This window comes from Palaemon carinicauda, chromosome 7 (assembly GCF_036898095.1).
Source record: "Palaemon carinicauda isolate YSFRI2023 chromosome 7, ASM3689809v2, whole genome shotgun sequence".
In the NCBI taxonomy this organism is placed as follows: Eukaryota; Metazoa; Arthropoda; class Malacostraca; order Decapoda; family Palaemonidae; genus Palaemon; species Palaemon carinicauda.
In genome coordinates, this window is record NC_090731.1 from 51,537,988 (window position 1) to 51,552,736 (window position 14,749).

At 37.5% G+C, this 14,749-nt stretch overlaps 1 protein-coding gene across 1 annotated transcript; it reads left to right on the forward strand.

Annotated features, from left to right (window-relative positions):
- The first annotated feature begins 1,343 nt into the window (after positions 1 to 1,343).
- LOC137643571 (uncharacterized) lies at positions 1,344 to 3,266 on the forward strand. The gene is made up of 2 exons (XM_068376302.1): positions 1,344 to 2,587; positions 2,881 to 3,266. Exon 1 carries the CDS (start codon positions 1,587 to 1,589, stop codon positions 2,247 to 2,249), a length of 663 nt encoding a protein of 220 aa, XP_068232403.1. The 5' UTR covers positions 1,344 to 1,586; the 3' UTR covers positions 2,250 to 2,587; positions 2,881 to 3,266.
- The last annotated feature ends 11,483 nt before the right edge of the window (positions 3,267 to 14,749 follow it).

Consider the following 14,749-nt stretch of genomic DNA (forward strand, 5'->3'; position numbering starts at 1 on the left):
ACTTCTAAGAATATTGTTATGATCTATAAAGTGCTACATGAAATCGTGAATCATAAATACGAATCATAACAAATGGTGACCTGGCCAGGATATTTTACACGTCGTGTATGTACAGAAATTTTCCTAATTGCCTCTATTGTCGAACATATGCGTATTTTTTAAATATATTAATCGAGCGAAGTTTTGTGAAACGTGTTTTAATTTTAGTTAACTATTGATGGCTGCTCTGTATTATTGATTTTTTGCGACCAAAAAACTTTAAGTGAAGTGTAAAGTTTAATATTTAAATTTAGTTTTGAATAGTAAAAATTATTGTAGTTATGGAGCCTTTTGATTTGAGTGCATTTGTTAGTCAACCCTCTATTGGTTATTTGCGTTCGCATACGATACGTAAAGAGGACTGGTTATCTATTGCGCGTGAATATGAATTTGTTCGTGATGTTAAGAAAACGTGGCGTAAATCACAAGTCAAGCATTTTGTTATAAGTAAATTGGTTGATAATGATATATTAACTGAAGAAGCGTTTGATCTTTGTGATGAAATAAGTTCAGTGTTAGAGGTAAAGAGGTTAGAGTTGCAGTATGCTGAGAGAGAAAGAGAGAAAGATAGAATAGAGAGGTCAGAACGTGAAGAAAGAGACCGGAAAGAGCGGTTAGAACTTGAAGAGCGTGAATATAAGTTTAAGTTAGAACAACTTAAAATTGAACGCGAAACTGGTGGTGTAGCTCGGTTAGAAGATAGTAACACTAATGTAATTAAGTATTCAAAGATGATTCCTTCCTTTGACGAAAACTCGCCTGATGAATTTTTTGCTTTATTTGAGAAGTTGGCAGATAGTTTAGAGTTACCTAAGGTAATATGGCCAATTCTTATTCAACCTGCTTTAAAGGGTAAAGGTCGGTCTGCCTTTCTTGCTTTAACATTAGAAGAAGGTAAAGATTATGATTTTATTAAAGAATCTATCTTGCGTGTGTACGAACTCACCCCGGAATATTACCGCTTAAAGTTCCGTAAATATCGTAAATTTGACAACCAGTCGTATGTTGAATATTCCCATAATATTGTGCGTATGCATGATAAATGGTTAAAGTCTGCTGGTGTTTCGAGCATGGATGAATATAGAGAACTAATATTAGTAGAACAATTTATAAGAGGTATACCCATTGATACGCAGAGGTATTTATTTGAGAAAGAAGTAACTACTCTTCAAAGAGCAACTGTCCTTGCTGAAAATTTTAGGTTATTAAGACCTCGCTATTCAGGTAACCAATCCAGGAAGACACCAAGTATGTCACCTCAAAACTCACCACCAACAAGTCCTTATAGATAATCTGTTAAATCTCTTGGCTCTGGTGCTAGTTCAAGTGTAACTTGTTATTCGTGTGGTGAGGTCGGTCATGTGAAAGCTAGATGTCCCAAACATTCTAGGAAGAATGAAAGAAAGAGTAAAGCAGAGGAATCTAATTTCTCTTGTTGTGATATAAATGCTGAGTCAGCTGGTGGTGTTGATGGTTTCAAACCATTCTGCTTTGACGGAGTTTTGGTTGCTGGTGATCAACATAGTGAGGGTGTTGTTGTAAAGCTAATGCGGGACACCGGTTCATCGCAGAGTTTAGTTGGTAGAGGGGCAGTACCTGGGTTAGAGGACTGTCTTACCAATGATAAAGTAATAGTTAGGAGCATAGGTGGTTTGACTTCTTTGCCTCGGGCTAGAGTGCATTTGGATTGTGGCATATTCAAGGGTAATATCATTGTGGGTATTGTTGAGTCTCTTCCGATTCCTGGCGTAGATGTTCTTGTTGGAAATGATGTTGCAGGTAATCTTGTGGTGCCGGACCCAGTGGTATGTGATAATCCTTTGGAAGTCAGCCCTGTTCAGCAGTTGGAGGATGTGGAACCTGAGTTGTTCCCATCTTGTGTAGTTGAACGCAGCAGAGGCCTGCGTGGGATTGTTTTGACCGAATCGGTACCTAGTATTGATGACCAGTTCAATGCTGTTGAATGTGGTGCTAGGTCTGCAGTTGAGGATGACAAGGTGAGCGATGGAGTACATTTAGATTTAGGGACAGATTTTGACTACTCTCTCTATAGTTTGTTTAATGAAAGTGTTCAACCTGATATTCCTACTGTGGTTAGGGAGAATAGTTTTGATACTACGAGTAGGAAAGGTTGTAATGGAAAAGTTAGAAATGTATTGACATCATCATGCAATGATGTATATAAAATTAATGTCAGATTTGAAACATGAACAAATTAACGATGTCTCTTTACAGCCTTTGTTTAAGAATGCATTGACAGAGAAGGAGAGTATGGCAGAATCTACATGTTACTACTTGAAAGCTGGAGTGCTAATGAGGAAATATAGAGGAAGTACCGCAGCAGCAACTGCCTCTTGGGATGTTAAACAACAGTTGGTGGTTCCAGCATCTCTGAAAAATCATGTGATGAAGGTGGCCCATGAAGTCTCTACTACTCATCTTGGGATTAAGAAGACAGCATACAGTATATTGCAATATTTTTATTGGCCTAGCCTTTTTCGTGATGTGAAGGTATTCTGCAATTGTTGCGTAACCTGTCAAAAAGTAGGTAAGCCCAACCAAGCACCTAAACCAGTGCTTTTGGTCCCTCAAGTAGTCTGTAATGTTCCTTTTGAAAAAGTTATTATTGACTGCGTTGGACCTCTACCAAAAACAAAAAGACAGCATCAATATATGTTGACTATAATGTGTTCTAGTATTAGATATACAGATGCTATTCCTCTACGGAATATAACTACTAAGAATCTTATTCCACACCTTGTCAAGGTTTTTACTCAATATGGTATACCTAAAATTGTTCAAACCGACCGTGGTACCAATTTTACGTCAAAGCTTTTTCAGGATGTTATGTTGGCTATGGGTGTTCACCATTCAATATCTACAGCTTATCATCCGCAAAGCCAGGGGGCGCTAGAGCGATTTCACCAGACGCTTAAGGAGGCTCTGACTAAATACTGCCATGAACATCAGAAGGAGTGGGATGAGGGACTACCGTTTGTGTTGTTCGCCATAAGAAATACTCAGCAAGACAGTTTGGGATATTCGCCTTCTGAACTACTTTATGGTAGGAGTATTAGAGGACCCTTAAAGGTTTTATATGATGTCTGGCTGGAAAACCACGAATCAGGTAAAGACTTAAATCAATATGCTGTTACTCTTAAAAAGCAATTAGATGAGGCTCGAGTATTTGCACATCAGAATCTCTTTAAAGCCCAAAATAGCATGAAGAAAAGGTTTGATGTTAAAACTGTGATAAGAGAATTTAAACTGGTGATCAAATTTTAATGCTTAATCCCACTAAGAAGTCTTTAGAATGTCGTTTTGAAGGACCCTATACTGTAGTAGAGAGACGGGGCAATAATGTATATGAAATTAAAACTACTGGTAAAAGGAAAGATAGGCATCTTGTTCATGTGAATAGACTTAAGCCTTTTGTGTCAGAGAGCACTAAAGTGAAGTCAACAGTGCTTGCAGCTGTAAACGTTAAGAATGATTCGGTTATTGTTCCAGAGAATGATTTTCAAATAGGTAATGATTCTCACCTCTACAATTCTGAAATTTTAATTAATATCTCCGCAAAATTAATGCATATAGGTTCTCGCCAGGCTATGGATGTGGAACGTTTGCTGAAGTCTTTCAGAGATCTGTGTGGAGATGTACCAACAAAAACGAATCTTTTGAAATATACTATCATTTTGAAAGAGGGAACAAATCCATGCAAGCAAGCACCTTCTCGAGTATCCCCATACAAGAGAGCCATATTGAGAAAAGAAACTCAGTTTCTACTGGATAACGACTTGGCCGAAAGCTGTGACAGTCCTTGGTCTTCACAGTGTTTATTAGTACGAAAACCCGATGGATCGTTTCGATTCTGCACCGATTATAGACAGGTTAATAAACTCACTGTCACAAATGCATACCCACTGCCTAGAGTGGATGATTTGATTGATCAAGTAAGTTCTTCTAAAGTTGTTACACGTATAGACCTTCTAAAAGGATACTACCAAATTCCTTTATCACCATCATCAAAACCCATTACTGCATTTGTTACACCCGATGGATTGTTCCAATATAAGGTTTTACCTTTTGGCTTAAAAAATGCAGGACCAGTATTCCAGAGGGCAATGAATGATCTTCGAGAAGGACTTCCAGGAGTTGCCGTTTACTTAGATGATGTTATTATTTTCACAGAGTCTTGGTCGGACCACATGAAGGGCTTGAAAGAAGTATTGCTGCGTCTGAGGAAGGCAGGTTTGACAATAAACCTGAAGAAAAGTGACTTTGGACATGCCAAGATACAGTACATTGGATACGTTGTGGGAAGCAATGAAGTGGCACCAGTAGATGCCAAGGTGAAGGATATCATTGCCATACAGCCTCCCACCTCTAGAAGAGAAGTTCAACGATTCCTGGGAATGGTTGGATACTATCGACGTTTTTGCGAAAATTTCTCGGATGTGGTCGTTCCTCTCACTTCTCTTACAAGCAGTAAAAAGAAATTTAATTGGACTGACGATTGCAAGGCTGGCTTTGAACACTCGAAACGCATCCTGGCATCTTGTCCAGTTTTGCAGGCACCAAATTTTAAGAAACCCTTTTCAATTGAGGTTGATGCCAGCGACTTGGGCACGGGAGCTGTACTGCTACAGGAAGGAACAGATGGAATCTTGCATCCAGTAATGTATGCTTCTCAGAAGCTCAAACCTCACCGACCCTATGCAACTGTTGAAAAAGAAGCTTTTGGGTTATTAGTTGCATTGAAGAAGTTTGCAGCTTATCTCCATTGTTCTCCATTTACTATCAATGTCTACACGGACCATCAGCCTCTAACGTTTTTACAGAGAATGAGAACGAAAAATCATCGACTCATGAGATGGTGGCTGATGCTACAAGAATATGATCTTCAAATACACCATATAAAAGGAAAAGACAATGTATGTGCAGACATGTTATCACGGAATCCTACATGATGGAGAATGTTAAAATATTCTTTTCAGTCATCATGATGGTGATGACGACTTTTTGTGGGGGGATATGTTATGGTTCCCGTTGTATATTTATTCAATATTTTTTATTTAGTTTCTTTTTAGTCACTAGATGGAGTGAGTTTCCTTAAAACTGTATGGTTGTTTTCAGTCACTAGATGGTGTGACTAATTAGTTGTGATTTAAGTATTGTTTGTTTGTTTCATGGTCCTTGGATGACCAAATATTGTTTAATTCGACAATAAAGTTTGCTTTGTCCAGTGTGCTTCCTGGATTGGTGATTAACGGTTCTTGGATTTATTACTTGGATTTAAAAGTGTTTATTTGTATTCGGTAAGATATTATTGTTCATTTTGTTTCGAAACACCAGTGGATTTATTTAAGAGAAAGTTATGAATTTATCTATCATTATTTCTTTATATTTCTGTACATAAGTGTAGAATATACATATTGTAATTAAAAGTGGTTAAAAGTGGTTAAAAAGTGATTTTATCTATTTTCCCTTTTAAATTATAAACTTTAAACTGAACCTAGTAATCTAGCACTAACTTCTAAGAATATTGTTATGATCTATAAAGTGCTATATGAAATCGTGAATCATAAATACGAATCATAACCACTATCAGTCAGTGGCCACTACATGTTTTCCTGAGAAAATCATTCATCTTCCCTCCCTTATAAGTTAAAGTATAAGGTATTCACATCTACACATTCTATAACACTGCCTTTCCTCAAGGCTGAATTTTAATCCCAGAGCCACTTGCCCTTCAGGAACTGCCCCGGCCCCAGCAACCAAGAATCATATAAAACGTGAATGATATAGTCTCCGCCTGACGGAGTTCACCTGACCTATTTAACCGCTGATTGTTTTTAGGTTCACTCTTCAGTATGTCATATGTATTTCTACACTCAGCAAAATTACCACAACACTTTATGTATACATTAAGATTCTAGAATACACTGTGTACAGCCGATACTCTCAGGTGAGCACCTTGTCTACCAGACCGCTTGAATGGTAATGACTAACTTTCACAAGCAAGATGCAATCTTGCTCTCTCAACATGCTGAATTGTTAGGTATTGTGGAGTTCTCCACTGTAATGGAAATATACTATCACATTATGATTCTAGGGACACATCAGTCATAATACTCAGACACTCACAGCACTCTAAAATAGGTCAGTAACCTCACAGTATGAAACTCATATTTTGCATAAAAGTATTGGGACATTCTTCGCACCCCCCCCCCCCCCGCCCAAGGCACATCGCTTCGGGAGGAGGTGCGCACTCGCCCTCACTAGTCTATGATATATGAAGGAAACTCTGACCCGGAAATGACATGGTATGTATTAAACAGAAATGCAACATGAAATATATACAAAGAAGTCACCCAAAAAAATATATCTTCCACAAAAAAAAAAAATATTGCATGTAGAAATATACACAATATGATATAAAAAATTACACACATTTCTTCTTATGACCTCTGCAACTAAAATGCAGAATACCCAAAGTGAAAAAAAATCATATAAACATCAGTATTACACAACCTCATCAATAACCTCCTTGTGGTTGCGGGCAATACAGGCCTTTTTTGAGGGGGACAGCGGTAGGAATAGATATTCGTTCATCCCTTGATTTTACTTGTCCGGGTTTATGGCACAATTTAGTAAACACAACTCACCACCACAGTTTCACCTTGTTTTTTATCACTATTACACTTGCACTTGCCACTATCAGTCGGTGGCCACTACATGTTTTCCTGAGAAAATCATTCATCTTCCCTCCCTTATAAGTTAAAGTATAAGGTATTCACATCTACACATTCTATAACACTGCCTTTCCTCAAGGCTGAATTTTAATCCCAGAGCCACTTGCCCTTCAGGAACTGCCCCGGCCCCAGCAACCAAGAATCATATAAAACGTGAATGATATAGCCTCCGCCTGACGGAGTTCACCTGACCTATTTAACCGCTGATTGTTTTTAGGTTCACTCTTCAGTATGTCATATGTATTTCTACACTCAGCAAAATTACCACAACACATTATGTATACATTAAGCCCCAACATAAGAACTCATTGTTATCCTCAAGTTTATTTAGAACACGCCAAAAGAAGAAATGAGCTGTGCTCCAACAAAAACAACAGCAAAGAGAAAAAAAAGTAATAAATTCTACTCATCAGCTCAAGGAATGTCACATATGCAGGGATAAGGAGGTACACTCTGATTGACTCTTTTTAAAACTACCTCTTCAGGCACCCCATGTATGTTTGCCTGATGATGTTCAGACAGTGTGCCATTAATAATGCTTTTTATCACTACTGTGTTAGATGTAACCATCTTTTCTCGGTACAGACCCAAATACGCTGGCTCTAGTTTGTGTTTCCTAGGTTGTAATCGTTTCAAATACACACGATCGCCCATAAATATTTTTACCAGTGTAGTTTTGAACTGACCATCATACTTTGAGCTGTGTTTTTCAATAGCTCTTTTCACAAACCTTTCAGTGGTGTCCATTACTCTCCCCAAGAGATTTAGTAGATAAACATGGTATTGCTCAGTTTAATAATTCGGCAGCTGTTCTGAATTAATCAGGACCATACATATCAACAGAGGATCCTGTCCATACGCTAAAAAGAAAAGCGTGTCCCTGAGCGAAGCGTGATATGCAATGTTCAAAGCTAGCTCGGCTGTAGGAAGCATGGCGTGCCAACGAAGGGGGCCACTATGTAACGAAAAATTCGTATTATTTCCTTATTATGCGATTCCACTAAGCCATTAGCTGAAGGCCTATTTGAGGTCACTGAAAAGTGTTCAATTTCCATCACATGCATGACCGATTTCACCACCTTATTTATAAACTCAAGACCATTATCACTTATAAAAATTTTCGGGCAACCAAACCTAGTAATGAAAGAGCACAGCATCTGGGCTAATGAATATGCTGATTTATCTAACATTGCATAAGTATGAGTGTACCGAGTAAATGCATCCACAAATACACATAAATACTTATGTTGTGTTAAACCAGTAGAAAATAGTCTTACCACATTCATATGCACCCTATAAAATTTGATAGGAATCATAAGCCACTTTCTGGCTTCCGGTATAGTGTTTTTATGTTCTTTGCAACACTTACAAGCATGAAAACATTTTATATAATTTTCTATAGATTTTTTCATACCTAACCAAAGGAAGGATTCACGTGCTCTCTTTAATATTCTATCAATCCCTAAATGCCCTGCATACGGACTTGCATGTACAAAGTGGATGGCTTGATTAATTGAAGAGGGAGGAAGAACTACCCATGCAAAAAATTCCCCTCACCTTTTCTCGTGAGCACAATATAAGATATTCTCTATAAAATAAATTCTCATGAGGCACATTGAGAGAGAATGGATAACTCTCCGATTCTCCTGTAATCACTGGTCGCACTCTTTCCATCCATTCCTCCTTTTTCTCTCCCTCTCAGACTTGTTTTATGTCCCAACTTCCCAAATCAATCACACCTGCCTCATCAGGGCATTCCTTCTGGACAACCCTGGTCATGTTCTCGGTAACCCACATATATTCACCTTCACCGTTCCCATCTCTCTATCTCTCTCTCTCTCTCTCTCTCTCTGGTCCCATTATCTGATTGCTCCTCGCGTGAGTGTCTTCTATATTTTGGTTCCGTTCTTTATTTATGCCCTAGTTGTTACTCCTATTACTGCACCTCTAGAGAGGGCATCAGCTACCTTGTTAGCTTTATCTTCTATGTGGTGAAAACCCGTTATATTAAACTCTAATATTCTTTCAATCCATCTCGCTTGTGCAGATGTCAAGTCTCCTTTAAAAAATAAGTCATGCAAGGGGGGATGATCACATTGCAACTCAATCGAATGACCTAATAAAATGAACTAATGCCCCTCCAGAACCCAAAGAATAGCCAAAGCCTCTCGATCGAATGTACTATAATTCTTTTTATGCCCCTTTTAATAACCTGGAAGCAAAACAAATCGGTCGCTCTCTACCTTTATCATCTCAATAAGAAACTATGCAACCAATAGCTAAGCTACTCGTATCTGTTGTAACTAAAAACGGGCGATCAAATCTAAGACATGCGAGTTAGTCATTGCTAGTTAAGGCAGCTTTCAAATGGTTAAAGGTCCTTTCTTCTTCCACTCCTCAATTTATTACTTTTGGTTTCTTTAAAGCATCTAAGGGTCTTACTATCTCTCCAAAACCATTTATGAATTTACGGTAATACCTAGCGAGCCCAAGGAACCCAGCTACTTCCTTAGGGGTACATGGCCTGGGGATATCTCTAATAGCTTTTACTTTACTGGGGTAGGGTTGGATACCTTCTAGGGTTATTATGTGACCTAAAAGTTTGAACTGTTTACAGAAAAACTTTGCATTTTGACAAATTTATTTTCATACCATTACGTCTCAATGCTTTTAAAACTCTACGAGTATTATTATTATGTACTTCAGCCGTTTTCCATGTAATTATGATGTCGTCTAAATAAACCAGAATGTTATGGCCAATTAAGGGAGACGAAACTACCATAATTACTCTAGAGAAATGACTTGGAGCATTTTTAACACCGAAAGGAAGAAAATTGAACTGAAATAGTTGATCGTTAGCCTTAAATGCCATTTTACATTTACTGTCTTCCTGAATGGATATTTGATAGTATCCAGACTTCAAATCAATAGTGTAGAATATTTTGCTCTCTCATACCTTCACAAGTAATTCTTCGATCGAGGACCATGAAAATACATTATCCTTAGTGATTGCATTCAACTTCCTACAATCAACACGCAATCTTATCGAACAGCGATAATTGGAGAAGCCCCAGTGAATTCGCTATCATCGATTATCCCTTGTTTCCTTAATTTACTAATTTCCCTTTCTATGTCTACCTGGAAGTGAATGGGTACCTTATAAGGTCTTGACCTGATCGGCTCCGCCTGCCCAGTTTCAATGCTAAAGGGAAATCGATCAATCCTCCATGGTGACTCCTCTCCAATTGGAATTACATTGGAATAATTGTTAAAAATGTCACTAACTACAGGTTGATAATCTGGCGGACATAGTTTTCGAATTTGTATAATCAAATTCTGAGTGCGTTCGTCAGTGCGGTCTGGAGTTGTGGATCCGAAGATCCTATTATTAGCAATTTCACATAACTCTAATAAAAAATAGAATCAATTCCTAACACAACTCTTTTATTTGACTGATTAACTATCGTTATATCAGCTCTGTTCTCTCATTTCTGATAAGACCTCTAAGACCACGTGCGCCCAATTGTCATCAGGTTTAATAACTATCTTGGTTCCTTCCGGAAGAGGCTGACATGAGGTCACTGATATGCTAGTAAGTGTCTGGGGAGACAACACTTCTCTTCTTTCAAGTACAGCTGTTACCTTACTTATTCGTCTCTCTCTGCCCGCACAAGCACTTACTTTCTCATGACTTTCTATCTGCAAAATGCACCCTACTGAACTTACTGTTATTGTATCTTTTTCCCGAAAAATGTATATTTGATTACTAATTATAAAATCAATTCGTAATATAGCCTTGACTCCTGGAATTCCCAAGGTGGACAAAACAAAAAATCATATGTAAATTCCACAGATCCTACCTTAAAGTTGACGATCATTGTAACGCTTACGAGTAGTTTATTTCCTCCTGGTGTGTCGAGGATGATGGTTGCCGCTGACTGTAGTGTGTTTGAGGAGAGCCTTTTCTCACTCAGTGGAATGCTGGCTCCCGTGTTGATCAGCAATTGAATGGATTTATTTGGTAGGTAAATCCTAACAGCTAACATTCCTAGTTGCACATTATGATGTATGGGGCATGGGCCAGAGACCTTGCCTGCAATGCTGCAGCCCCCCTTATCCTCTCCCCAGTGCTGCGGGGGTGAAGTCGGGGGTACCGATGAAGGTCCCAGTGCCTGCTCTACCAAGTCAGTCGTAGTCATTCCCATTGCTGCCTCGGCTGCTGCCTCTGATGTCATGCAGGGGGGCCGGTATTGATCTCCCTCGTCTCCCCCTTCCTCTGCTTCCTTTTCCTCGGATGTTGGGCGGAGGGGGGTGTGCGTGTGCCCCAGCCCGCATGCCCTCGGTGTTTTTTGCTGGGCACTCTCGAGATAGATGACCATACCATGATGAGTGTAACAGCGGGGGGATCATTGGGTGGGGCATTCCACTCGCCGGTGCCCCTCTCCTCCACAATGCAAATCATCTGAAGACTCATCTCACATGCTAACTGCGTTCTCCCCTCTCCCGCTTTGGGGGTTGGTAAGTGCCTCTCATTGCTGCCACCTTTTCGGAATCAGGGCAGTTTTTCTCAGTCAATTTTTTCTTTCGGAAAACTGTCAAGAATGTTTTGTATCACGCTCACTACATCTGCTAACGAGCGATTGTCATTGAACATATGACCACATAAATAAGGGTTTACTAATCTGCGAATATGCTTATGGGCAATTGCTTTTTTATCACCTTCTGGGAGATTAGCACTCAGGGTTGCAAACAAATCACAGTCCCGAGAAATGGGAGCTGCAAAACTTAGAATGGAATCTCCTTCCCAAATTTTAGGGTTGTAATTTTCTTTTGTCCCTCTTTCTCACATCGTGTAAGGCATATTTCTCAATTAAACGTCGTTTTATGTCAGTATAACTTCTAAAACTGTATTGTGGCTAAAACATTACCTCCATTGCCGAAGCATCTATCAGCAATCTAATTACTTGAATAGCTTTTTCTCTTTTAGACTACCCATATGTGGCTACTTCAAAATCTCTCAAAAACACTTTGATCGATTGGAACGCTTCACTAGGCCGTTGATCATCAAAATGCCTAACACTTGCCTGGAGTTGTGGCAACTTTTGAACTATGATGTTATCTTCACTCGGCTGTGCATGTGTACTTTCATTTGTGTGCATTTGAACTTCGTTTATGTGTGTCGGATATGCTGTGGTTGCGTGCCGTTCTTCTTCTTGTTCAACCAAGACTCTGTTGATTAACTCTGCTAGGTTATCTAACTTATTCATCGGCATCGCTGTAACCTGCTGCTCCTTTGTTTTCATCTCCCGCAAAAGAATTAACATGGCAGACGCTGTGTCTGCCATATTAATTCTTTTGTATCTAGGCATCTTGAACTTCAATTTTTCCCACTTAAAGAACAACTTCGCTCACAGCATACACAAAAAGATGTATTTGTACACCTGACACCAATATGTCTTTGTCAACGGAAAATGAGACATCGTAACATGGGTTTTTTTCACTTTATTACAAAAAGGTTCGTGAATACACTATGTAGAGCCGATACTCTCAGGTGAGTAAATTGTCTACCAGATGCAATCTTGCTCTCTCATCTTGATGAATTGTTAGGTTTAGTGGAATTCTCTGCTGTGATGGAAATATACTGTCACATTATGATTCTAGGGACACATCACTTTAGTGATAGCGCCTTCCAACCCCAATGACACTCACAGCACTCCCAAACAGGTCATCAACCTCACAGTATAAAACACATATTTTACATGCAAGGATTAGGACACACACACACACACACACGCACATATATATATATATATATATATATATATATATATATATATATATATATATATATATATAATATATATATATATATATATATATATATATATATATATATATATATATATATATATATATATATATATTTGCATGTGTGTGTATCGAATGCCATATGCTATGTCAGTAGCTTAGTTTCAGCCTTAATATACGCAAAATTTCTTAACTTTCCATCATTAATGCTGCTAACGAAGCACTACTATGCACTGCACTTCGTGGATGCTTACAGACGAAGAACACGACTTAGTCAGACAGCTTGTCACTACGTATATACAGTAGTAGCTCCAATTCACTTAGTTTATACATCCTTTGAATAAGATGTCAACCAGAATGTAATTTCGTCCTTAACTAAATAGTAACAAAAGACAACCACAAATGCAACGTTAATTCATGGGATATTTATCAAAGATATAAAGACCACTTTCCTACTTGATTACTACACCAAGAATTTGGGCAATATTTTTTCTGCTTAAAAAATACCTCCAGCTTTAGCAGGCTTTGCTTTTGTGTTGTTCTTATCAATTATAGTATTTCATAAGGTTAAAATGATTTTTAAAAAGATGAACTGAGAGAGGTACACTGATTTCAACCAATTAAAAGAAAGTCTTACGTATGTTGCATAAAAGTTGTAATTTCACCATAGTTTTACATACTTTTATTCATATTTTTAATCAGCAATTTTCTATCATAAAAAATAGTTTTATATTGACACGTTTTGACATGGAATAACGATTTAGTTTTTTTCGTTTTTATATGTCCTTCATGCAGTAATAAAAAAGATATATTTCTGAAATGAATGGCAAGTTACACGATATTGCATTCCCGTCAAAGCACTGTAATTGGATGTTCGCTTATCAGTAACAAAAAGTAACGCTTTCTGGGTTAATAGGTCTGTAAAAAAAAGGCACTGAAAGAAATTAGTAAAGAGAAACTAAAATAAAATTCTTATCAATATTCTGATTCCTTAAAGTAATTGGCGTTGAGCCGAACTTTCGTAAAATAATTTGTCCAAAACTAACTACAAAATCAATATGGAAAGATAAAACTCTGAATGATGGAAAACATGAATAATATAAAAAACAAATATAAACTCCCTTTTGATCCCGCTAATGAATTTGCTTTATATCCTGTTAAAGCTATCATTTCAAAAGTGGGTTATCTTGTTACTTATGGACACAAGAGTTGGTATATAAAATTCTTAACCTTCCCGGTCGTATTTCAAGGGGTTTTTGATATATCATAGCTATGTATCTTTGTTATTTAATGTATCTTAATAAAAAAATGGAGTAAATATCGGTATAAAGTTAAACAAATGCGTTAAGAATGAAGTTTACAAATTATATCATTAAGTAAGTTATAGAGTAATATGCAACGAAATTCGTGTAATAATTTGAACAGATTATGCAAATCTTGTATCCTTTGTGTGAAAAAAGAATGATAAAAGGGCCCAATGTAGTTTTGACAACATAGAAATCCAACTACAATCAATTTACTAATGTACTTATAATCTTTAAAAAAAAAACTAATAAAATTAGCGTAGGTTTTATTTCGTTTTTAACCAATATTGATTATGTGAGGCAGAAGAAACGAATGTACCATACTTTGGAATGAAATATTAGAAACTATTATTATTATTATTATTATTATTATTATTATTATTATTATTATTATTATTATTATTATAGTTTTTTTAAGGGCTGGGTTGTTTGAACGAATTACAGAACCGTAAACTGCAATGATATTAAAAACCAAAGAATGGATGCTATAAAAAACACCCAGGTGCTGACAATAGTTCCCATTTAAAGAGGAAAAGAGAAAAGAGTGGGAGGAATATTCACATAAAAAAAAAAAATTGTTGGTAAGTTTTCAAAATAATGTCACGAAAAAAGAAAAATACATCCACTAGGATACCAGTTTTTCTAAAAGTAAATACGGAAGTCATAAACCCGAAGGTGTTGGCCGGGCGCTGGAAGGAGTAATTTACTTTCCTAAGTCGATAGGAAAGTAGCTTACAATGTTCCTGATTAAAGAGGAAAAGGACAAAGGAAGAGGTGAGTGCAGGGTCATTGCTTAGGGGAATACCTCTAGGTGAAACAGTCCCATTGGAGATGTAACATTCG

What these genes read in the sequence shown, in the direction of transcription:
- LOC137643571 (XM_068376302.1), top strand. Translation starts at nt 1,587, where the DNA reads ATGCGGGACACCGGTTCATCGCAGAGTTTAGTTGGTAGAGGGGCAGTA.